We start from the raw sequence: 25,139 nt of genomic DNA on the forward strand, positions 1-25,139 counted from the left end.
ATCCCGTTTAGGATTTATTAATGAAGATTATTTCAAATTGCTGGTAATATACGAGGAATGTGTTGGGGTTATCCCTAAACAGGACATGATGAACACTTTTGCAACGCTTAAATGTTAAGCTGTTTTCATAGTTTGTTTGTTTGTTGATATGTTAGCTTTTGTTTTTTTGGCCGCTCCATACAACCGATAATTGAAAACCATGAAGATTCAATTTTGTCAAGTTTCTACCAAAACTGTTCATTTGAAATATATGAATTTACTCACAAAGTCTCCTTAATTTAAAGCGGAGAATCCAATAATAAAGAGAAAAATGGGGGTTGCCTTTTGAAAAAACTAAGTTCTCGAAATTTTTAGTTAGCGAAATTCGGCACCATTTTCTAAACACCCCATATAAATTTTTGTCAAGGATTTCACAGAATTCGAAAGTTGTAAGTGTTATTTGTCCAACTTGTAAACTTGGAAATATATTTTTTTTAGTGGAAAGCTGCATGTGTCCAAAAGTTTCGAAAATGTTAAATAATTAAAAATGGTGGACTTTAGGCATACTATGCTTTATATAAAGTTATATTGAAATTTTGCGTAGATTCTAAAAATTCAATAAAAGCCATAGCATTCCGGTATAATCGGAAGTTTAAGAAAACTGAAATTATTTTAGTTGAAACGAATATTTCGAAAAACCCATGCAAGCAAATTTTCAGAACACTTGTCGGAGTACTTTCCCCTTTCTCCTGCTACTATTCTTATTCAGAAGAGAGTCGCCATAGCTTTTCCGGTTGATGAAATATACTTTTTATAGTCTTCTTTAGCAATAAAAAGTTTTACTTGAATCTTTATATAGGTATTGATAAACTGAAACGTATAATGGTTAATTATTTTCAGTTGTACCTGAATTAATACCTCCCGTATCACATTCTGGGGACCAGCCGTTTTATGCTAATGCAAAAGTTTTAGTACCGGTGATGTTGTCACTAACGGTTCTCGTGGCTCTTGTTGCCACTTTATTTTGGAGGAGAAGTGAGTACATTAATTAAAAAATTTCACTCCTTTTATGTATTAACAAAGCGAAATGAAGTGAACAATATTTTCAACAAAACTTTTTAATTCACAATGTAGCAATGGACAATACCAACGTCGATCTGAGCGATTTTTTCTAATAACGGCTAGCTTTTTGATTAGCAGTATTTTTGAAAATTGGCAGTCTCAAGAAGCTTACAAAATAATCAATAATACGAGACTCACTGAGCCGGAGAATGTTTTGGTGGCTATTTGACTTGGTTCAGAACAGAAACTACAGAACAAATCGGGATAATGCAGCTATAATCTCGTCTTGTTTCTGTTTTTTTTTTCGGAAACGTGCCATCTGATAACGGATGCCACATTTCATTGATTTGATACATTTGCTACATTTGATAAAAAAATGACATACTGGCAGAGGTTTTAGTGAACTCTATTATCCTACTCTATCTGTGATATCAATTTAGAATAGTACACAAGGCGTCGCCAAAAAATTTCACCGTTTCAAATTATGAAGGATTCCTGAAAGTGGAAGACGATCATGGTCGAAGACTTTTTGCATATATGAATAATTTGTCTTACTGTTCAAGGGACCAAAGTACTTTCTAGTAGTAAGACGAATTTTTGATCAGGTGTCCAGGAAAACTAAATAATTGAAATTGTTAATTAAAATGCTAATTCCATTGTCGAGAATTTTTTTGGATATGTTGCGATAATCCTTGAAATTCTGAAAGATAAAGTAGATAAATAATATGGAAGTAACATTCCAACAAGATGGTGTTCCTATGGTACAGTAAAAGGATTTTTGGATGACTAATATTCGATGTAATAGTAGCACTGGATCTTTGGATTTTTTAGTGTATAGTTGCAGAATGGAGGGCTATTTCTGCAGACACGTTTAATATTCGAAATTTTCTACAATGAAAACAATTATGTGATATACACACATTTTCTTCTGTTCTTTAGAGTACTATCATGCAATTTACTCATTTTTTTTACGGCTGTGGCCTTCCGGTTTTGTATTTTATTCGTAGCCTCTAGAAGAAGCAAATTCTTATCGAACTTATTACGACTTCAAACTGTAGATTCGGTAGCTAAAGCTGTCTCTATTCGAGATTTTCCTATACTCATATTTACAGGATCTCTAGGTGGTTCTTTCACTTTTTTTTCTTCTATCTGTCTTCATTGCTAGTCGTAACCCAGCTATATTCTCGCCCATAGATGTCTGACGTATTCTTCTTTGAGCTCTTTAAATCTTCTTTGCGTGGCTTTTGCCTCAATATCTCTGTTTTTGGTCTAAATTCAACTAGATCTGCTGGGTGTCTATTTCTTTCCTCAGGCTGATATTTAGCTAGGCTTGGATCTTCTTTGTATATTGCTTGGAGCTTGAATCGTATCTCCATCCGTCCTGCAAGTCGTCCACTAGCTTCTTTTGTCCTGTTTACTAACTAATCGACATGGTCCTTGAATATTAGACGTTGCTCTAAGAAAACTGTCAGGTATTTGGTCCTGATGGTCGAGGCGATTCCTTCTTTCGCGTGTCTTTGGGTATCCTCAAGTTATCTTGTGAAAAATACTTGAGCGTTTTCTTCGAAGATAAGGTTTATCTTCGATCAAAAATTGTTGTTATTTATTGATATGTTTTCCAAATAATAAATACATTTTTCAGAAATAAGCAGAGATGAGCAGAGTCGTTCAATTGGCGAATCGCCCTCCATGGCGCAAATTCAAAATAAACAAAATAGAGACCAGCAATATTTGGCAGTACGTGGAAAACAAGCGCATGTTGTTGAAGATGTATACAAAGCCGAATCTGCAGACTACGTAGAAGATATATGTCCTTATGCTACCTTTCAGTTATCCAAAAATACGTACAGCGAGAGTTCATATAGTGGAAACGTGTACAGTGGGCCGTACCATTCGGTACGAGGCTCTTTTGTTTATCATGACGTTAAACCACTACCTATTGATAATTTTAAGTTAGAACATGTAAGTTCCGTTTTACGTTAGATGTGAGCTTCATAAGTGGAAGTTTTCATTTTTATCAATGGGTTTGTTCTAAAATATTCACACATAACCTACGCTTGTTTCAACTATGAATTGTGTAAGAAATCAATTTTACACTATTTGATATACTGTTTATGCTGACATAGGGATGGATGTCGATGGTTCGATGTTATCAAAACATCGATGTTTTTTCAATCGATGATTTTCTTTCGATGTTTTGGAGTTATCGATGGTGTTAAATAAACATAGATGTTTTGGTAATTTCAATAATTCCTAGTTGTTGGAAAGCTACCTCAATTAATAAATTTCAAATTAGCCAACACTAATTATTTCATTATTTGAATCCCCTCCCATGAATAAAGAAGGTTGTGGAATACGGGTGTACGTTTTGAGTGAATTAAGAGCGCATGGCAAAATAAAACAATCGATAGATAAATCAATGCCCGAAGAAGATTCAGCGGAACCCTCTGGCTTTCCTGAAAATGATGAAGGACATTTACCCTTCTATTTTTCAAGTAGTATTCAAATATGTTCTATGCGTTCCATCTTAGCGTCTATTCTCCCAAGCAGGTCTGATTTTGAACTCTCTCAGAAATCGCCTCTCAAATGATATAGCTGCGAAACTTATTTTTCTGCATGAACTAGATGACAAATTTTGGGAAATTTAATACCCGATATTTTTATTTCAACATTTTTATCTTTTTAATATCAATCGATCAATTGTTCTATATTGTTTTCTTTGGTTTTTAATTATTATTACAACTTAAATTGTAAAATTTATCTCTTTTCAATCAGGTTTGTTTTGAAGCTCATAACCTTGTTTTTCTCCTAATTATTTTTGTGTAGTAATGAATGAAAAATTTCAGATTTTCCATTAGGTAATACAGCTAAATACACATTAAAAATAACTGGGTTTCGTTTTCGACTTAAAAATTAATTATAGGATTTTATTTACCAATAAATTTTATAGAAACAAAAACTTGTATTCAACCTATCAGCTATTACGCAAAATCAGTTAATTTACAACGTTTCTTTCATATTTTCATGAAGATATGATCTCAATTGTTTTTTTTTATTCCTTTTTTGTTCTTTTAGGAAAACATCGATGATTATCAACCATCGATGTTCACTAAATGAAAAAACATCGATGGCAAACATCGATGTTTTATCTACCGATACCCATCCCTATGCTGACATGAATTATATTCTATAAGGATAACTCCAGCAGCAACTATCTTCCTTATAATTGTAGATGAACATGAGGAGCACAAAAAATTGTTCTCGGATCAAATAGGTTGATAAAACTTGAGAGCGGATATCCTTAACTATAACTAATACAGTCAGATGGATAATCAAATAACTTTCTGTTGATTATTAAAACACACCCTGTAAAATATAAACCAGACGTTATCAATTTGTAACAAATATTACATGTAATAAACAACAAACTACTAAAGACGAAGAAAAAACAACAACTAATTCTGCTACCAGCAATAAATTAGTAGTTTCATTTATAAAAAGCACATCTAACGATTTGATTACACATTATATTTTTTTTTATCTATTTATCAAAACGTCTTAATAAAAATATTTCGGTGCCCATTTATAGTACGGCTTTGACAGAGAATTTGATGATGTAAGAGAAAACAAAACTTTACAGTTATTTATAGTTTTATTATCGGATAATAAAAATCAAATATGGGGTATTAGAAATACGATATACGTTAGAATTAAGTTAATATTTTTACAAAAAATTTCCAATTTATTAGATAAAAGTAGTTATGGGTCTGTATGTCCAATACCACTGCACCACCACTCATAATTACTGTCTACTGCGCGTTTCGATATGCACGTTATCATCTTCATATCATCAGAGTCGGAACCTAGACGGTTTACCTTCAGTCTTTGGAAACGATAACTTAGTAGCATGATGTAGACCCAGATCTAGCACAACGAAAAATATATTAGGTGCAGGAATTCTATTGAGAAAATCGATTATTGTGACAAAAAATTTTTGTTCTTCAACTGAACTCTTAATCTACTACGTATTTCGATATCTTTAAAAACCATCAATCGTCATAACAACACTATTATTGAACTAATTAAGCAAAAAATTATTGTAGATTATCGTTAACTAAAATTGAATAAAAAAATGCTGAAACTTTTTCCGCGCCATTTAAAATATTACTTAATGTTACAACAAAACATGTGCCCTTCCTTCCTTCCATGTGCGCAATATGTCTCAATCTGACAATTTTGTTCGCTTTATCACAGAGCTTTCCAACGTGTAGTTCGCGGACCCCTTAAGGGTCCATTGTTTTTATAATGCCCATAGCTATTTTTGAACAGCGGCTGCGGTTGTCGCGTGCGTACCGCTCGGTTCGTACACACATTTTACCATGATCTTCGGAAATGGTGCGATCTCAGCTGATCTATCAGAGTGCCCACTGCCTCGTATGTCTCCTCGTTTCTATCGAAACATCATTCAATGTTGAATTTCCTTCATCAGTGCACCATTTGCTTTTTGTTCAGTTTATTACTTCCACCATGGAGATGAGTGAAGGAGCTTGCAGGTTCTCCATCGCCCCCGCATCAAGGAAAGCTCCTGGTTGGAGTTAATGATGAAGGAGGGCGGCCTTATAAAGAACAGTCTCGTGAAGTGATTTATTATATTAAAACTCTCCAAATGGCAATACCCTGTTGAAGTGGAAGAGTGTGAAGCTTAATGTGCTTTTGTGTGCGCGCCATTCTGAACAGTTTGATATTTTCAATTAAATTGCGACATTTTATAGTACACACCAGGAACTTTATGCCAATTTTTTTAAGAAGAAAGAGCACATTAAAAGCTTATTTCTTAGTAAGTTATCTGTTGGCAAAAACAGATATAGCTCATACCATAGCAGGAAACCTCATAAAACTATGTGTTGTCTTTTATATGTTAGATGTGCAGCTAATAAAAAATACTTTCAAGAGACGGATAATTGACATGTCGAAAGATATGGATGGATCAGAGGTTTCTGGCATCCAACACAATTAATTTGTTTTTCTAATAGATGAAACTACTGTCGTAGAAGGATTAGCGATTTTATTGGCTTTTGATCGATGTTTCGAAAAGGACCTTTCAAATGTACTAACCACTACCTGCCTATATAACAAGTGCCGAAAGCTGCTAGTTGAAAGTTATTTCCATTCATCATTAAATCAAATACTCTATTGGTCGTGGTATTATTGAAAAAAAATTGCACATGCACCATGGAGTTTTCAATACAAATGAGCGCCGATCTGAATTTTACTAGTTATTGTTCGTTTGACTGATAGGTGTCCGCCGTGGACTTTTGCCTGAAAAAGAGGTCCGTCAGTTAGATAGGTTGGGTAGCCCTGCTCTATCCTAACTATGATCAAATTGTTTCAAGCAACCTTACACTACGTTATTTGTAATTAAATTATCTTTATTTAGTACAGCCATTCAAGCAATTTTAAAGACCTTCATCGATATTCTTGAAAATTTGGAATTAAGTTCATCTTACCCTCCTCTTCAAACCTGAGTTGGTGGCAAAGTATGCATTTTATTTTTAAGGGGTTTAAATTGAAAACTAATGAATTAAAGCGGTAATGGGCTATAGTTAAGTTCAAATATAATAAATGTTGATTGTTTTGTATCATGATTTTAATAATTTGGTATTTTACAACTCACCTAGAATTAAAAACAACCCCTCATACAAAGATTATTTAAGAAATGTCGTAAAAAACATGAAATTTTTTTTATTTTGGATCGTAATAGAAGAATTTTTTTCTTCAAGTGTAAGAAATCTGACCCTCAATTAATGCATCTAAATATTCTTGATTTTCTCTTCTGTTTTTTTTGATAATTTTTGAAAGAACGATAAATTTTGACGTTTCCACTTTTCTTTAAGTCTTTATTTTCATAAAACGAAACGTCAAGATTTATCTTTCTTTTAAAAATTATCAAAAAAAACTAATTTTAAAACAGAATAGACCTAAAATCAAGAACATTTAGATGATGCATTAATATATTAAAAGGTCTAAGAAATTTATATATATTATAAATATATATATATATATATATATATATATATATATATATATATATATATATATATATATATATTATTTTTTTGCAATTTTTGTGTATAGAAGAATAAATATATCAAAACTTAGACGTTTCGTGATTTTCCAGCATTATCTCTAAAAAAATGTATTCGGTTTTTTTAATAATAACAAGGCTTCCCTTTAAGCTTTTTGCATCCATCCATACATCATTTTGCAGAGAATTTCGTAAGCTATAAAACCATGAGAGCTTTAACCCTTCTAGTCCCTTTTCTTAAGAGAATTTTAATGTTAAAGGGTAACTCTCCCTTAGTATTGAAATGAATATTTTAAACGCTTGTATCTCGTTTAATTTTCAAGCTACGTGAGTTTAAAAACAAGCAAAATGTTCAGTAAAATAAAAGCTGAATTTTAGTTGCAAAAAAATTCTTTCGTTGATTCAATAGTTTTTCAGATATTTTGAAAAAATAACATTTTTTTTAAATAAAAAAAAATTAACATTAAACAACTTTTTTTAAAATATACGTCTTCCAAACCATTTAAACTTTTGTAACGTATTGATAGGGCTTAAACAAAGATAATTTTACATTGGCTTCAATTAATTTTAATTTTGCGGCAGATGGTGTCAAATTAACCAACATTTTTTTTTCAAATTCGACTTACTTATTTTCGTCATAACTCACTTAATTTTCATGCTAGACTGTTTTATGAAAGTTCATTTTTAAGGTCTGAAAAAGTAGTTTAAAAATGTTCATAACAATTTTTTATGAAAAATTGATCGTTTTTCCGTTATTTGAGCTCAAACCTCTACAGAAATTTACGAAAAAGTAAAAATTAGCTTTCAGTGACTAATAAGCTGCTGAATATTATGTGAAAAATTTAAACTGACTTATTTCTTTGTTTTTCTCTAAGATTCAATTTTTATAAGAATAATTTTTTCCAGAAAATGCCTAATTTTCGATTTTTTCGTGAAAAACAATGTTGAAAAACGTTATTATTTCTTTAATTTTCAATCACATTTTCTATCGATTCCGGGTGTTATTTTGAAATTTTAAATTTTCACCCCCTAGTAAGTGTGGCAGTTATCCCTGGGGTAGTAGCATACATTGGCACCAAATCGGGTTTGTTATTTACGTCATTTTTGAGCTTCTGTCAATATTTCAAACTAATCCTTGAAGGTTTTTAAAATTGCGAGGTGACTTGCTTTGTTCACTGTATTAATTTTGAAGATAGACTCGATTGGTTGAATGAAGAGTAGTTGTCAGTTAATAGCAACAAGAAAAAAGTGAGGTGTTACTTATGACACACATCACAAACTTCTCACTGGATTTTTTTGTTTAGTAGACTGACCAGCGAAATTAAACAATAATAAATTTAATGAAATGACAGTTTTTGCCTGAATAAATTTTACTAAAGAACGTATTCCATTCAATAAATAATTTTATTTTTATCTGGTTGACAATAAAAGCCAAAGATTTACTGATAATTTCCGAATTTTTTGTTTTAAATTCTTGTCTAAAGCTGTGCAATAAACGTTGTAAAAAAATTATAGTAACCATTTTTAATTCAGACACTCAGTACATTTATTGTATGCTTTCATCCTCAGACACAAAACACATTTAACGATTGAGTGCACCATATAAATTCGAATTTTCTGTTTTAGAATAAAGAGCCTGAGTATTCAAAAGTACGAAGAAAAGGGGCAAGGCTGAGAGATCCGCATTCTGAAAGTCAAGGTAAAAGTAAATTTATTTCATTTCATTTTTAATAAAAACAAAGATAAAACTATCACACGGTCCAAAATGAATTTTCACTTGTAGCTTCAAAGAAAGAACTAATATGAAATTTTCAACAGTCATAAACCTGATTAATATCCTAGTAATAGTTAACAAAGCTCAAAGCTCTTATACTAACAATTCAAATTATTTGAGAATCCACTTAATTTGTTCACTATATTTAGTACTCTAATTCTCCTAAGTATCTTTTGTATTTTGCCCACCCTGTACGAACATACCAAATATGTTTTCCATTGGTCGCACTGTAGATACGCGCCGTTGAAATTCGAATTGAAGATAATGTAATGAAAACTGTGATTCGTTACGCAGTTTTATACTAACTACGTTATCAATTTTGTTTGTCTTTTATAACAAATAGGCCAATGCTGCTCGAAATACTGATTTTTATTAAAAAAAAATTGTATTTAAAAATGAACAAAAACGACGGAAAATTATATTTCAGAGTCTGATAACCTGGGCAGCACTGACTCAGAGGTGAAGAAGATATTAACGTTACACCTCCCTATTTCAGAATATGATACACTAGGATCAGATTCTGAGGGCGACGGAAGGGCTACTAGTCAGGAGATGATGTCCTTTAGTCACAGAATGAGAGGTGAGTTGTTAATTCCCTGATTATATATGAATGAATTTTCATTTTTGGTTACGTTTACAAGGAACATGTTTTCTAGAAAAAGAATATTCCTTATTAAACGGTAGTTCCTAATTGATTCAAAAGAAAGTTATATACTTTTTACAGCGTAACTAACAAAATTCAGATATTAAAACATTTAAAGTTAAAAAACTCTGTAAAACTAGTGCAAAATCGGTTTTCGACAATTAGTATGTTCTTGAGACCATCATGCAATTTAAAAAAAATATGGTTATTGACAAAATGTACACAAGGAAGCTTGGGATTCCCGAAAATAAAAGAAATGAAATCATATCCATTATGGAAAAAATACGTTTCTAAAATAACTTCTACTTCAATTTTCATCTTAGTCTAAATCATTTGGTTCCAAATTTATATTCAATTCCCATTTTTAATGTGGAAGCGATAAAGTTTTATTCCTTCCACAATTAGTATGTCGTGCTCTTTCCACTATTATTATTTTCCAGCGTTGTTCAATAAGTTTGATATCCTTTTGATAAGAATCGTCAAGCCCCTCAAAATAGCCATCAACTGCCTACATCACCTCTTCATAATTGGTAAATATTTAATCACCGAGACATTTTTTCAAGTTTAAGAACAGAAAATGATCTCAAGGGGCTAAATCTGGCAAATAGGGGAGCAATTCAAACTTCAATACATCAGTTTTGGGCATTGCAATAATGTCTGAGTTGGTGAATTATCTTGATGATTGAATACTTTCTTCTTAGCCAAATGCATCCGTTTTTGCTTGATTTCTTCGTTCAAACGTTGCAATAAGTTCGCGTAATACTCGCCGTTAATAGTTTTTTCTTTATTAAGAAATTTAATGAAAATTATTCCGCGCGTATCCCAAAAAACTGACACCATGACCTTGCCTATAAATGGAACATTCTTTGCCTCATTTGGAGCCGGTTCTTCCTTTTCAGTCTCACTTTGAGTAGAATCTAGTTCAGCTTATATATTGGTTGAGCTAAGGCCTTTCAAATAAAAGTATTATATCACATAACGATGACCAATTTTTTCCAAGTTCACACATTCACTGAAACGTTCACTATTGATGTCTACCAAATAAATACTAAACATCGTAACCCCTCCAAATCTGAAACCTATGCTTCATAGATTATGTACTTTCTAATACAGTGGTATTTTCCAAGCAACTACCGCCATCTCTAGGTCAGGCTAGGTACTTCTGGGACCATCCTCGTATCATACAGAATGTGATTTCTTTCGTATATTCATAACTATAATAGTTCCTAATAATTTTTGAATAAAATAAGTTTTTGAAGACATCAAACGTGCAATTTCGTGTACAGGGACTAGAGTAAATCTTTAAAAAGCATATATTTCAGTAATCAAAGTTAAAATTGCGGTTAAGTCTCCTGAAGATCGAGTTGAAAAACTGGAAACATTTAATAATCTCTTTATGCCACTTATACAGAATTTTTGTACTACTAGTCTCGACGATTTGTGTTTTGAAGATACCGAAACTTTGTAATTTCATCTGTCCAACTTATTCGTATCACAAGTTCTATGATTAACTGTTTCAGGGGGCGCAGAAGGCTCTTCTTCGTCGTCGGAAGCTTCTCCACCTTCGGGCAGTGTCGGAAGGAAGCCTTACCAAACTCGCAAAGGAAAAGCTAAGGCTACACCAGTCAACAAACGTCATGTTAGGAGTAGTAGTGGATATTCAAGCCATAACGAAGAAACAACTTTCAGGTAAATCTTAAAAACGTTACACCACATCTTCCACTATATTAATTTCGACTATAACTGCACTACAAGAGACTATATCGAAATTAGAATAGGATTTGCTTTTCAAAGCGATATCTGGAATTGTGAGTAGATACTTTGAACATCGAATAAAACATGGTTTACATGCAAGTGTTATGTGACTTTAAAGCAATTATTATAAATATTTCGAATTTTCTCTTTAGTCCATCGTTTCAATCTGTCAAAATTATAGTTTCCATTAAAAAAAATTATGAAGAACTCACAGTCTTTGCTAATAATCTTTATTTTATATTTAAATATGAAAATTATTCCTGATATCTAAATGTAAGGAATGTTTGAAGAAAGGAGAAGTAATTAGTAAGTACTTTCTGATCCTGATGGGAAATGCTTCTTTCAAAATTATTTTAATAAAAAATAACTTCGTTATTTCGAGTATTATAAAGGGTAGAACGTGCATATTGCATCATCTTTTTCACGAGGTAAACAGTGCGTGGGCGGTGGTAGCCTAGCGTGATTAGATAGTTGCCCTCGTGGAGTTTTAGTAGCCATGAGTCACTTCGACGGAAAGCGTCGCATGTTTTACGAGAACGGTCGTTCATACATCTTGACAAGGCGGCTGTGTCGTTTAGACTATGGATTAATGAAGTTCTGAGTGGAAATTTATTAAGAATAAGCCTTTTGAAGAGATCGGTTTCACGTTTAAACCACCAGCAAAAGATAGTCCAAGAACGTCTAGGACCACAGACAATATTGATAGGGTGAAGGAGTCAGTACGAGAAAATCCGCATGTGTCTACTCGGCGGCTTTAAACTTGTAGTGACGAAGTTTACAGCAAATTTGGAATTTGGATCTTACACTGCATCCTTATAAGCTCCAGTTATCACAGAAATTAAAAGATATTGACTTTGTGCAAGGTTGGAGTTTGCTAAAGAAATGCTTAGTCGGTTTTTCACTTTTGACAACATCCTCTTTCCACATGAGGCTCATTTTCATTTAAATGGGTTCGTAAAACGACAAAATTGTCGTTATTGGACAGAAAAAAATCCAAAAATTGAAAAAAAAACCACTGCATAGTCCGAAAGTAACGGTATGGGCAGTAATCTCAAGCAAAGGAATTATTGCCCCTTTCTTCTTTGAAGATTCACGAGGATGAAACATCACCGTTAACACCGACCACTATGTTGCGATGTTAGAGGGATATTTGACTACAGAACTTGCGAGATCAAGAATAGTAAATACGAGAACTTGGTTCCAACAAAACGGAGCGATCTGTCACACATCGAATGACTCTATGGCGGTTTTGAGTCAGATGTTTCCTGCAAGACTAATTTCCAAAAGATATGATATCCCTCGGCCCCCACGTAGCCCTGATTTGACGGGGATACCTCAAACATAAAGTCTACATGAACAAGTCTATACTTAATAAATGCACAATCTATTGCGAAATATTGAAAAGATATTGAATTCTCCTATCATGCATTCAAGAATTTCTTTATGAAACTAAATAAACTAAATAATCTTCTACTTATAACAGATAAAATCACTGAATAAAGATTCCACGGCGTAGGTATATGATTAGAAAAAAACCATTTGATTTAATTGAACTAAATTAAATACATATTTTGTAATCTTTTTCAACTTTTTCAGACAATATCAGCAAAAATATTAACGAATATTTCTATGTACCTACTAATAATATAGCAGACTAATTAAATTTCGTTTCAATTTGAACAATGGTTTTTTCCTATGTATGTATTGATCACGAGTTTTTTCAGTATTTCTCATGCTCCAAGTTTCAACGAACGCATACATCCACCCTCGAGATTTTCAGATTTAACAGCAAGAAATTTGAGTGAATCTGAATACGAAAAAGGTAAAAAACCGCTACGAGGTATGACCAAATTGAGCAGAGAGGCGTTTCAGATAAATGTATGAAACATTTTTGAAATTATCAACATCATAACAAAACTATTTATGATTAGGATAATGTTTGAGGTACAAGCTAAAACAGAGTCGTTATTATTATTAATTGACTTTCCAAGTTAACTCTTTTCTCATAAATTCCTCAAGTATTTCACAATATTCTTAAATCTGATTATGTTAATTTGTGTCTTACAGCAATTTCTATCTATTTCAATACACTAGTATCATTTATTAAAATAAATATATTGTAAATTGATTTGTACTAATAGCTCAGGCACGTTCACCTGTTACCTCATTTTTATGACAGTTGCTCTAAATGTTTCCTCCTCTATTATTTCTTGATTCCCATTTCTCTTTTCTGGAAAAAGCTGATTCAATATAACCAAGTTGTATACGGGAAGTCTAAACTAAAATATGGACCCCAATAGTTCAAATTATGCTAAAAAGCATTTTTTTAAATTTAAATCTCGTAATATTTGGAAATACAAATTTGAGTTGGATTCCCCTTTTATAGTTCAACTTATTTCCAATATTAATTCCTAATACAGAGGTTCCAGCCAATACAATTGATAACATTTGTTAACTTGAATAGTATTCTATTCAATTCAAGATTGTATCTAATACTGGGAAAACGTCAGATTAGTTTCAGTATATGAGAACGGAGTCACAAATAAATGCCAAAATTATAGAGGCACTATACTACTACAAGGAAATGATTATAAACTAGGATACAAAAATAAATTGAGCGAAGCTGTAACAAGTCAATGCCTCAAAAAACGGAATATGGAATAAACACGAGTTCTTGAAGAATAGACACTCATATAATCACAGAATACGAAATAATACACACAGAAAGAATGTAGGAAAATAGAAGAAACGAAGCTAGACGTGCTTCCAGATATAAGAAGCAAGAAAAGGAAAAAAAATAGAAAGGAATAACAAAAAAATATGGCATGAAGAAGTTAGATAGCTACAGGAAAAATAAATGTTGAAATGAATGAGATAATACTGAAAACAATACAAAAAAGAGAATATAAGATAGTTTGGAAAAGTGATACTACGTCATATCTAGACTTCAGACACGTCTTACCACCAACTATCAAGGTTAGAAAAGCCTTAGTAAGTAAATAGGTTAATAAGAAGTGTTGTTAACGTTAAAAGTTCAATTCCCTAAGATATTTCCTTCCTAAAGATCCGTAATTCGGTCCATTTTCGTAGATCTAAAACGCGTCTAAGACTTTTTTGCTTTTCTTTATCCACCGTTTGGTACCATCAATAATTTCAGAAATTTTTAATGACAACATTGGATATGGAATATTCTGTGCAACGCTATTTTTTGTAATAAATAAATGAAAAGGTATAGAGTAAAAATAATTGTATAAGTTTTTTGTTTACCACAAAGTTTTCAGAGCGATTTGTGGAGAATAAAATTTTCTAGAAAACATAAAAAAAATTTAATATTCTATTCGCTAAACAGGGAAAACTATTTGAAATTCTGTTTTCATCAAGGCAGACGATACTTAGGTAGAGGAAACACAAAAGCTCTTAGTAAACCCCCACTATATTTGTAAAAAACTTACTTACCTATTATTGTCAGCAGTTAATGCAAAATGTTCAGTCCATCATCATTTTATATGAACAATAACGTAAGATGAAAGAGTTCAAACATCTATTTCATTATAAATTACCATATTTTTATTATAAAAGATTTCTCAAAATTTTGACGCAAACAATAACTCATAAAAAGTGAAAAATATTGTTTACATGCAAAAATAAGACATCATGGACTTATTTGCAAAGAGTTAACTTGTTTTCCAAAAAAACTTATTTCTGTGAACAATCAAAATGTACTTTCAATCATACTATAATCCATAGTCTCAATATTTTGAAAAAAAAATTATTTAGGCACATTTCGAACCCTAATGTTTAAAGAAACTATGGAATGAATTTTTTGAGCCTTTTCTATTCCACTAAATAATTTTTTAATCTGAAGTTGCTGCTATTTTATCGATTTTCACTATTAAACGGCTTTTATATTATATATATATTATAGTTTCGAAATTTTTTTGATAATTCAAGGCGTTGAATCTGAACTATTCATTCATTGACAATAAAATAGATGCAATATAATCAATTAAAAATTAAACACGAGAATGTTGAATTTCCAGAAATTGTGTGGTTGCACTCCGTTCGCAAGCCAACTCCAATTCCAATCACACCATATGCACATTACCAGAACTCAAGGCTTTCCATTTCTTCGATCATTGCACTACTAGGGATAGCAATTCTTTCCAAAAATACCGATTTTCAAATCGATTTGAATCGTAGCCTGATGAATCGATTCATAAGAAAATCGAGGCCTAAAAGATCGATTCTCTTATGTCGAAGTTTGTATTTACAATGTAAATATGAAAAACAAGAAAGATATCATAATAAACAATCTCTGGGAGCTCTAATTAGTGGAATCTGGGATTTTTCAGTTCAGGGAATTCGATAATAGGAAGTGTATTGGGATCCGAGCGGTTCTGCTCATCACTTGCGATGTTGGTGGTAATTGAGCAAAGGCATCCACGAGAAACATATAATAAAGAAACATCTGGCTGCGATAATGATTAAATTCTTCGCTTAAGCACTTTCCAGTTCAAGTATATTACATGTAGAGAGTTGCTTTTTCTTAAGTAGTTTTTGAGTAATGAACCCTTCCACCGGCAACACCGTAATATTACGTGTTCAACTAATTGTAAATAATTTTATGGTTTTTACCAAACCAGAAAAAATTGCATGTGGATTTAGTACAACATATCGATATAAAAAAAATCGATTTATTCGGTCCGAGGAATAGATTCTTCGATTAATCGATTTCAGATCGCCATGTCTGTTCACCACGCTATGACCATGGTCGTTTGCTTTTAATTTTATCATAATTCCATTGTTCACTATTTCACTGGTTTTCATTTCTTAGATTTCGATACGGATTTAGAAGTTAATGTTTGGGCAGCAACTTTAGGTAACAAATTAATAGATTATCACATTTTACCTGGAACTTTTAATGATTATATGTTCCTGTTTTTTTTTTAAACAATCACTAATTCGAGATATTAGAAGATTTAATGTTAAACGAACGAGCGAAGATCTCTATTTGTATGCACAATGGAGGTTTGATAGAAGGTGTCGTAATTGGTTGAGTAATCATTTTCCGAATCGATGGATTGGTAGAGGTGTAGAAGCTCCGATTCATTGGCCTCCTCGGTTACGCGATTTGAATCCCTTGGATTACAGAGTTTGGTCGTATCTTAAGGAAAAACTTTATGCTACAAGGGTGAATTCACCTCTTTAGAGAAAAGGATAAACAATATCAATACAACGTTGCCAATAGTTGCGGCAAAATCGTAAAAAATGTTTATAATTTTTTCTTCTTCAACGCTCTTTATCTTGATTACGAAAATTTTTTACTGAGAAAACCCCAATTATCTTTCGTTTTTCTATCTACTCTACAGGCGGGATCACCTTTTTTGAAACACTCTGTATACTGTGAATCTTGTAATGGACAAATACTGTTGAGTTGAAAAAACTGATATTTGAATCGTACATTTTGATTGTGCTAACAAATCAATATCTACTGATAATCTAGGTCTGAAAAAAAATCTAACACAAATCACAATTCTATCATGTATCAACTAACATCTACTGTTAAAAGTCACATGTCTAAATGTCAAGACTGACTAATTAGCACTTTTATAATTGATAAACCCAATATTGTATAATTGTAAGGAATTCATACTGAAACATATCTATCTCCATCGATGATATTTCAAGAAAAACGAATTAGTGTTAAAGAAAATTTCCAATATTCGACCTAATATTTTTCCATTTTTTCATAGGAGTTTTGAACAAAACAACATTTTAAAATGTTGAAAAATATTGATAAATAGAAAAACAAAACTTTTTAATTAGTTATAAAACAGATTTTAACTTCTGTTGTAAATGTAATGAATCAATTCTCAGAACTAATTAAAAAAAGAACTTCGCAATTAACAATCCTAATTTATATCTCTCTTTATGAAATATTAATATGTCACGATTAAGTGACTAATTGGAAGAAGGCATACTCAGTATCACATACCATTCTTCTTCTGTAGACGTCTGTCCGAGCCATCTGCGCAACTCTTTCAGCCATGAGCCTTCGATCTTCCCTTCTATTATCAGGCGGAGAATCTCATATCGCACTGTAACTTTCTCTCCTTGATCGTCGTGAGAAGTTCTTTATGTTTACTATTTGCTGCAGGACCTCTATGTTTGTCTTATGTTCCGTCCAAGATATCCGAAGCATTCGCTTGTATGCGTACATTTCGAACGCATCAATTTTCTTCTCGGAGGCCGCATCCATGGTCCAACTTTCGCATCTGTACAGTATAATCGGAAAGATGTAACAGCAAAGCACTCTGGTCCGGAGTTCCAGGCTGAGGTTTGCCAGAAGTGTCCTCATGTTTTCCGCGGTTACTCAATTCTTGATCTGATTTCGAGTTTTGTATCGCATTGCTGATTGACGAGCGTGCCCAGGTATCTTAGAGATCCCTCCATGGAGTCTTAGGGTGGCGTTTCTTTGTATTTTTGAGAATACCAATAGCTTGATCTTGGAGATATTGATATATAGGCCGATTTTCTCGCTATATTCTATAATAACGTCCATAAGAGATTGAAATTCAAGTAGGCTACTGGCCACTACCACAGTAACATCTGCGTAACGAAGATTGTTTATAATGTTTCCATCGATCTTTATGCCTGCAGTTGTAGTCTCGAGGGCTATATGTCTTTAATATCTAAAAGTATCTTTGTTCAGATCGGATAACAGCAAGAATATCGACCTTCGCACTTCACTATAGTCGCTCATATTTAACTGATTGGATAGCATTGGGATGAGATGACCTCTCACTATATTTGGCACTAACGCATTTAATGACTTCTTTGATGGATCCTAGGGGGATGTCATGGTGAATTACTTCGTTAGAGACACCTTAGTACTTTACTTTGGAACCTATGGTACCCCATAGTTGTTAGCACAATATTGTTTATTATGTTTCCATTGATCTTTATGCCTGCATTTGTAGTTTCGAGGGCTTCGCTGAATACTGCTTCAGAGTAGTACTCAGTACTGTTTAACCTCTACAATCTGTATTGGTCCAGTTATATTAGAGGTTTTATATGGAATTGAGGCTCAATGAGTATTTACCGTGACACGCCGAATTTTAAATCATCGATGTTGCCCAGAAAAGAGACTTGAATTAACAAGTTTTGTCTGTTGGGTAGGGCAAAATATCAATATCAACACAACGGCATGTGAAACAACTTAAACTTCAGTATATAGGTATTTCATGAACACATACGGCTTCATAATCATTGTCGTCTTCTCCATCACAGGCAGCTCATCTCTTAAAAAACGTAGAGTCTCTTGAACAATCTTTATTTAGATTATTTTGGTTGATATATAAAATGAAAATTTTTGAAAAGAAAATTCTAAGAAATGGTTCATTGCGATGAAAATCTTAATATTATTCAGCATAGAACCTAAAATAATCATTGTAACGTTTCGATATACACTAACATGCAGCGAAAACATTTGAACCAAATATTTTTAATTGAATTATGTATTGAACCACTTTTTAGCAGTAATTCATTAACCTGGTCGATTTGTCCACCAGCCACTTAATACCTAGTCTATCAAAAACTTTTGAGTTTTGTTATAATTATTAGAGTTCAATGAAATTTTCCTTGATCGCGATGTTTTCTAATTATTTACTCACTGTTATATACACATAGTTGCTCTCTATGGAAACACCCATAGAACACATTCTAATCCATCCTCACAGAGAAAAAATAGATTGAAATGGATTTAAAAGACTTCAATGTCACATTCAATAGAAGAAATGAGGCGATTACAACAGTTTGTTGTTGATAAAAAAGCCTGTTTGGTTTGTAAATATTTTTGTGTCTTCGCCGCCTGGTGATTATATCAAAATTAAGCTTTTTTGAGACTTTGAGGCTATTTTTTCCCTTTATCAGATAAAATTATTTGAAAAACCTCATCTTACCATTGAATAGAACAAAAATACCATGGCAGGAGATAATGTTTAGGCGGGTATTAATTTACTGGACTGTGTCAAATATAAACGAAATGTTCAAGTTATAACTGCTAATGGTTCAAAATATATAATTAATTAATCATATAAATACGTTGTTTTTCGAAATAGTTACACTCAGACTGTAAAGCTTCCATGTATATTTCTTTGAGAGTAATGTATCTGTAATATTTTGATGTAAAAAGGCGCACTGAATAAAATATCTGTTATAAAAATAAATATTCTTTGAAGATTTAGTTGATAAATAACACATCACTCAATAAGTCGTGTAACTAACTAATAAAAACACATTTTTGCCAAAAAATCGATTCCAATGCTTCTCTAACTTCTCGATGCCGTGCATGTAGAAGGATTTATCTTTTGCCTCGAAATAGGCTTCAGTTTCGGCAATTGCTTCTTCAGCTTCATTTGCAGTGCAATTCATTCAATTTAACCATCGTTGTCATCGACTTGTAAATCAGTGCATTGTCTTGGTGAAACAGTAGTCATTTCTTCGACATATGAGGCCTTTATTTCTGCATTCAAACGATCCAAAAACTCGATGAACAATATTTCATGGGCATCCCAAAATACTGTAGCCATAACGTTCCCAGCTCACTGTTGTGCCTTTGGACCTTTCGGACGTGGTTCACCGGCTGCAGTCCGTCAGATGGTAATCATTTTGATTCCGATGTGATGTGATAGATCCATGTTTCATCCATCATCATGTATCGACGCAAAAAATCTGATTTATTGTGTGTAAACATGACTGTAACATCAATACGTTTTTGTTTTTGATCGACTGTAAATAAACGTGACACACATTTTGAAAAAATCTTCCTCGTGGTCAAATGTTTCTGCATAATTGTAAAGACAATTTCAATTTACGATTAGATGTATCCAATTTGTGGACTTTTTTATATTTTCCGTAGTAACCACCACGTAAATTCAGCAAATCAATAAAAAATGGTTCTTTTCGATGGAACAAAGTCCGGATAACACTTTTGAAGCCATTGCTGAGTTTGTACAGTATTTTTTTTTCATCAAGAAGTAATGACAAATCAACAATCCATTATTTTGGAAATAACAAAAGTAGCTTCACTTAAATGGTTTTCAATTTTTTCTGATCAATCGAAATGTCATGAAATTTTACACACAGACTTCTGAAAACTGATACTTCATAAACGTCAGATGGATTTGATAATGGCAGCGCCATCTGTGTGTCAGTCACACGACTTATTGAGTGATGTAATATTTGTAGCTGAAAGCTGTAAAATTTTTTATACTTAGTAGATTGATTTGTCACTCATTATGTGTCTTTAGGACTAAATATTGCAAGAAAAATCGACAATTTCACTTCACTATAATCCAACTAATACTCGTATCACTTCGTAAAAATCTGAGTTTAATTTATCGAAAATTTGCTGTACAAGGTGGCGCAATAAAAACGTACTGCAAACAAACGGTTTTTGTTACTGTTTTTTGATACTGAAAATATACTCGAAGCTTTCCTTTCGAAAGCGTGACTGGTATACCTCAATAAACGAAAATTGCAACTTCAATGATACCTGTGGAAAGGATTTTTTCATTCTCTACATATTTCTTTTTTATTTTCTTTGTACTTTTTGGTAAAATATGAATTTTTTCAAAAATTTCTTTTTTAAGAACCGTATCTTTGAATCAATCAAATTTTTTTATCAACTCCTGTACTATGATGCAGTACTTGTGGTGACACTGCTTGCATGCAAGTCTGTCAGCAAAAAACAAGATGAATTAAATTGATTAATGGAGGAGTCCTCTAAATCACATCCTATCTAGCGACAAATAAACATTTTATTCATACAAACGTATTTCGTGGATAATACGGATTTAATCAACCCTATTGAAATATCAAGTTGTCTAATATAAATACAGGATGTGCTCTCAATGACAAATTTCTCAATCTGCAAAGCGCGCAGATTTCAGAAGTGCCATAGCTCTAAGTGGAAGGCCGCATCACATCGAAAAAGAAACGTAACCATATTAAGTATTGAAAAAATTGATTTCACAAGGATAAAATCAAATGATATTTATTCTGACATTACAAAACATCAAGTAATCAAGCAATCTAAGAAAATTGTGATCTACTTCAAAATGACTACCGTGGGGTAAACAAGATTTTTATTTTGTCCCATAGTTCGGTTGCTTCGTAATTTTTTTATTTTATGGTATTAAGAGGACTTCATATATCTTCAGATTTCTTCTAAAAATTTCGAACAGTTAATTTGTAATTTCCACTGTTGTATACAAGTTGTCAAACATGAGTGAATACTATTTATGATTGCAAAATGATAATCCAGTGGCACCTGAAAGGCACAAGGGCAAATTTAAAGCTTTAGACTGAGTTAAACCCTTTTCATTAAGTGAAAAGAGCTTTAGGCAGAACCCTGCTCATTTTCCACCATTTACCGATGCTGCTTACTAAGCACATTGATAGTCGTAAAAAAAGCAACTAAGCTACGTTTCCGAAAAGAAATTTCGCCCTTTTTTAAGTATCAGCTCTTTAAGAAGCTACTTCGCAGTAAAAATGGAAATAAAAAGATCGATTAAATCGATCAAAAAACACAACACTGTATATGTATAGTCGAAAAAAAGCAACTAAGTCACGTTTCCAGCAAGAAATTTTGCACTTTTTCAAGTAGCAACTCTTTAAGAAGCCACAAATCACTTACGGCAAAAGTATTAGTTTAACCCAAGGCCACTTTTCAATTAGATTAATCGAAACATTCTTGATAATAACTATGAATCAATTTTAATAGTGAAATAGGTGATTGATTTTGGTATATTTTGTGATACAACGTCTTTGCATTATTTAGTGCTAAATTCACAGTCGGTGCCTTTAAAGGGAATTATAAGGTTAGTTTTTCCCTTAACTTCCAGATGGGTAAATGTCAGTGCATGTTATAGATTCTATAGATTGTTACCTAATATGAAAAGATGTCTCTCGTGAACACACCTCACGTCTAGAACTAGATTGTATTGAATAAATACCAAAGAAGCGTTTTTGAAATGATCAAAGATCTTCTATACGTTAATTTATCTTTTTTATAGTCCGATAATTTTTATATCAGCATATAATAATAAATATACGATGGACAATAACTTCGGCAAAAAAGAGTATAGAATCAATACGATTTCAAGTTCCAGAAGAAAGAAGAAGACCCGCACTTAACAATGAATGTAAATAGAAAGGATTGAAAATCTGATCGTTCTGAGGAACCGTATCACACGGCCATACATTCAGCAACGGAACAAACGCTTTCTCCTCCCTAATGAGGTCAATGGGTTCTTATCTTAACATAGAAAGGTCATAAAAAGAAAAAACTCATTATTTTTCAATATGTTTTCCCTTTATTTCCACAAACTTTTCAGATCGTAATAAAGCTTCTATGCCATTATAAAAATTTGATGCATCTTTATAGTCAAAATGCTCGTACATTGTCTATTCTATTTCATCGACGCTGTTACCAGCTTTGCGAACAAAATATAGTCGAACGACGCCAGATCAGGGCTATATGGTGGGTGTTTAATCTCTATGAAACTACAATCGTATGCCTTGGAAAGCGAAGCAGTATGAATTGGAGCAATGGTATAAAGAAATCGGACAAATCGGCAGATTTTTTCGATTGCCTGAGTAATTCCTTAAAGCCAATCAAAATGAAACCCTTGCAGTGCAAAAATATTCTAATCATCACTTTTTGGTGCTTTTCGTGATCTCGTGTGAGAAGAGTTATATTGAAAGTGAAAAAGAATTTTTAGTAGTCGTAGAAATAGAAATCGTCGAGAGCTGGAAATAAATAATCACTTATCAACATGATAATAATAAAGAGAGAAACATAAAGAAATAAAAAGCATCTGGAATTAGTGAATAAAGATAAAGAAGTGGTCTATGTACTAAGGTGTTGGTATTTTTGAAAAAAACTAAAAAAATATATTGATAACTAATGAAAATATATTCAACGACAATCACTAATGTATAGCGTACCAACTCGGCTTAAGTCTATTCAAATAAGAAATAAATGGAATACAAACAGTAAAAATAAGATTTGAAAGAAAAAGCTGCAAGGTTTGTAATGAAATTAATAAATATAAAATTTAATTTATGGTAACTGCGAAATGCAGAAAAGTTAACAATGATATAAAATGGTACACGTGGAGACGTATACCAATAAGTGAAAACAGCTTAAATAATGAACATACTGGAAACAATTAACGGTGTATTAGTGTGCATGATGTAAAGACTACAAGGTGTGTTCTTCCCGAGGGCTCATTTTCGACTCGTACTGCGCATCTCTTTGAGAGCGAATTCTTGTAGTCTTTACATCATGTATTCAATTCAAATGTTTTAATTTGGCGCATCGTTTTGGGAGCGAATTCTCATTGGCTGCTTCCCAGCTGGTGCGCTATAGCACACCTTGTAGTCTTTACGTCATGTTAGTGTGCGTTCACATTGGCAACGCTCAAGCGGTGAGCGTCTAGCGATGCCGCTCTAGCGATGTTGAAAAATCTTTCTGCTCACATTGCAAAAGAGCACAACACAACGCATCGCGCCGCTCGACCTTCGATCTTGTTCGTTTTTTTTTGAGTGGCGTCGCTTTTGTGGTGCGCTCATGTTTATATTTTTATTCAGTATGAAGTCGAATTGTGACGAATCTATACGTTCTAGCTTTGATAAAATGACGTCGCAAAATGAGATTATTGATCGTCAATGCTTGATTTTTTCCAGAATGTAATCAAACGTTACCTCTGACATTCTTAAAAACTGAAAAAATCTTTTTGGATCACTGCGAAGTTCATGATAAAGGTGATGGAATTCGCCATAAGCAAGTCTATTCCTATTAAGTTTATGAACGCCTTGTATTTTTTGTTTTCTTTAAAATTATCGTAGTCGTGAACTTTCTATAAGGAATAATCGTTTGGATACCAAACTCATTACATTCTTTTGGTTCGAAAGCTAGAAAATAACTAAAACGACGCTTAACCAATTTGAACAGGACAACGCACGCGATGACATAAAAAAAAAGGCATCGCTCAACGCTCGACGCTCGAAGCTCACCACTTGAACATCTCCAATGTGAACGCACACTTACGAATTGGTTGGGATACGTGGAACGCTTAGAGAACGAAATAATATCGAAGATGGTGCTATACAGAAACCCGACGTAAAAAGCATGGAAAAATAACAAGACAAAGTCGAATGAACAAAGCTTATAATCATAAATGTCACCAAATGGAAAGATGAAACGAGAATCAGAAAGAATTAGAAATATATTTTTAATATAAAAATATAAGATCTTTGATTTGCCTGATATTTCAATTTCATTTCATACCAACTTTGGTTTTGCTTCAGTACAGAAAAAGTTCTATTGATATTTGTAAAGTTTTTTATAATGGTAGATCACACAAAAATTTTGTCTGTCTGATAGTGCAAAATTTATCATACTTGTTACAAGAACTGTCAGTTTTAAATGTAAATATATACCTTTTTATTGTAACGATGTGGAATTTAATAAAAAATACAATGTTGTGTTTATTTTATTTTTTATCTTCCCTATCCCTATAATTTGATCAGTTTCTATACTTAAATACGGCGACAGCTTAAGGCCTTATGACATTATGTAATTTTCTAAATCTATGAAACAACATAATATAGAAAGAATTACGATGCATTTGGGAGTTCAAGAAGTATGAATAAATAAAAATCAGAATCAAAAATGAAAAACGAAATCTAAAAGAAATTGACAGTTATTTTCATGACACAAAATATTCTAGGAAGTCTAAAAATATTGATAAAAGTCGGAATGAATGGGAAGA

The 25,139-nt window shown here is 32.5% G+C and overlaps 1 protein-coding gene across 1 annotated transcript in view; it reads left to right on the forward strand.

Annotated features, from left to right (window-relative positions):
- LOC130440742 (cell adhesion molecule Dscam2) overlaps positions 1 to 24,858 on the forward strand; it is a 125,500-nt gene extending 100,642 nt beyond the window's left edge. Inside the window, exons 23-28 of the mRNA XM_056774055.1 lie at positions 880 to 1,014; positions 2,684 to 3,003; positions 8,753 to 8,825; positions 9,328 to 9,480; positions 11,064 to 11,232; positions 13,023 to 24,858. Of these exons, the coding sequence (XP_056630033.1) occupies positions 880 to 1,014; positions 2,684 to 3,003; positions 8,753 to 8,825; positions 9,328 to 9,480; positions 11,064 to 11,232; positions 13,023 to 13,182 (1,010 nt within the window). The 3' untranslated portion in view covers positions 13,183 to 24,858. The remainder of the gene's footprint in view (positions 1 to 879; positions 1,015 to 2,683; positions 3,004 to 8,752; positions 8,826 to 9,327; positions 9,481 to 11,063; positions 11,233 to 13,022) is intronic.
- Positions 24,859 to 25,139: the final 281 nt, after the last annotated feature.

Source organism: Diorhabda sublineata, chromosome 2, assembly GCF_026230105.1.
Source record: "Diorhabda sublineata isolate icDioSubl1.1 chromosome 2, icDioSubl1.1, whole genome shotgun sequence".
Lineage (NCBI taxonomy): Eukaryota > Metazoa > Arthropoda > Insecta > Coleoptera > Chrysomelidae > Diorhabda > Diorhabda sublineata.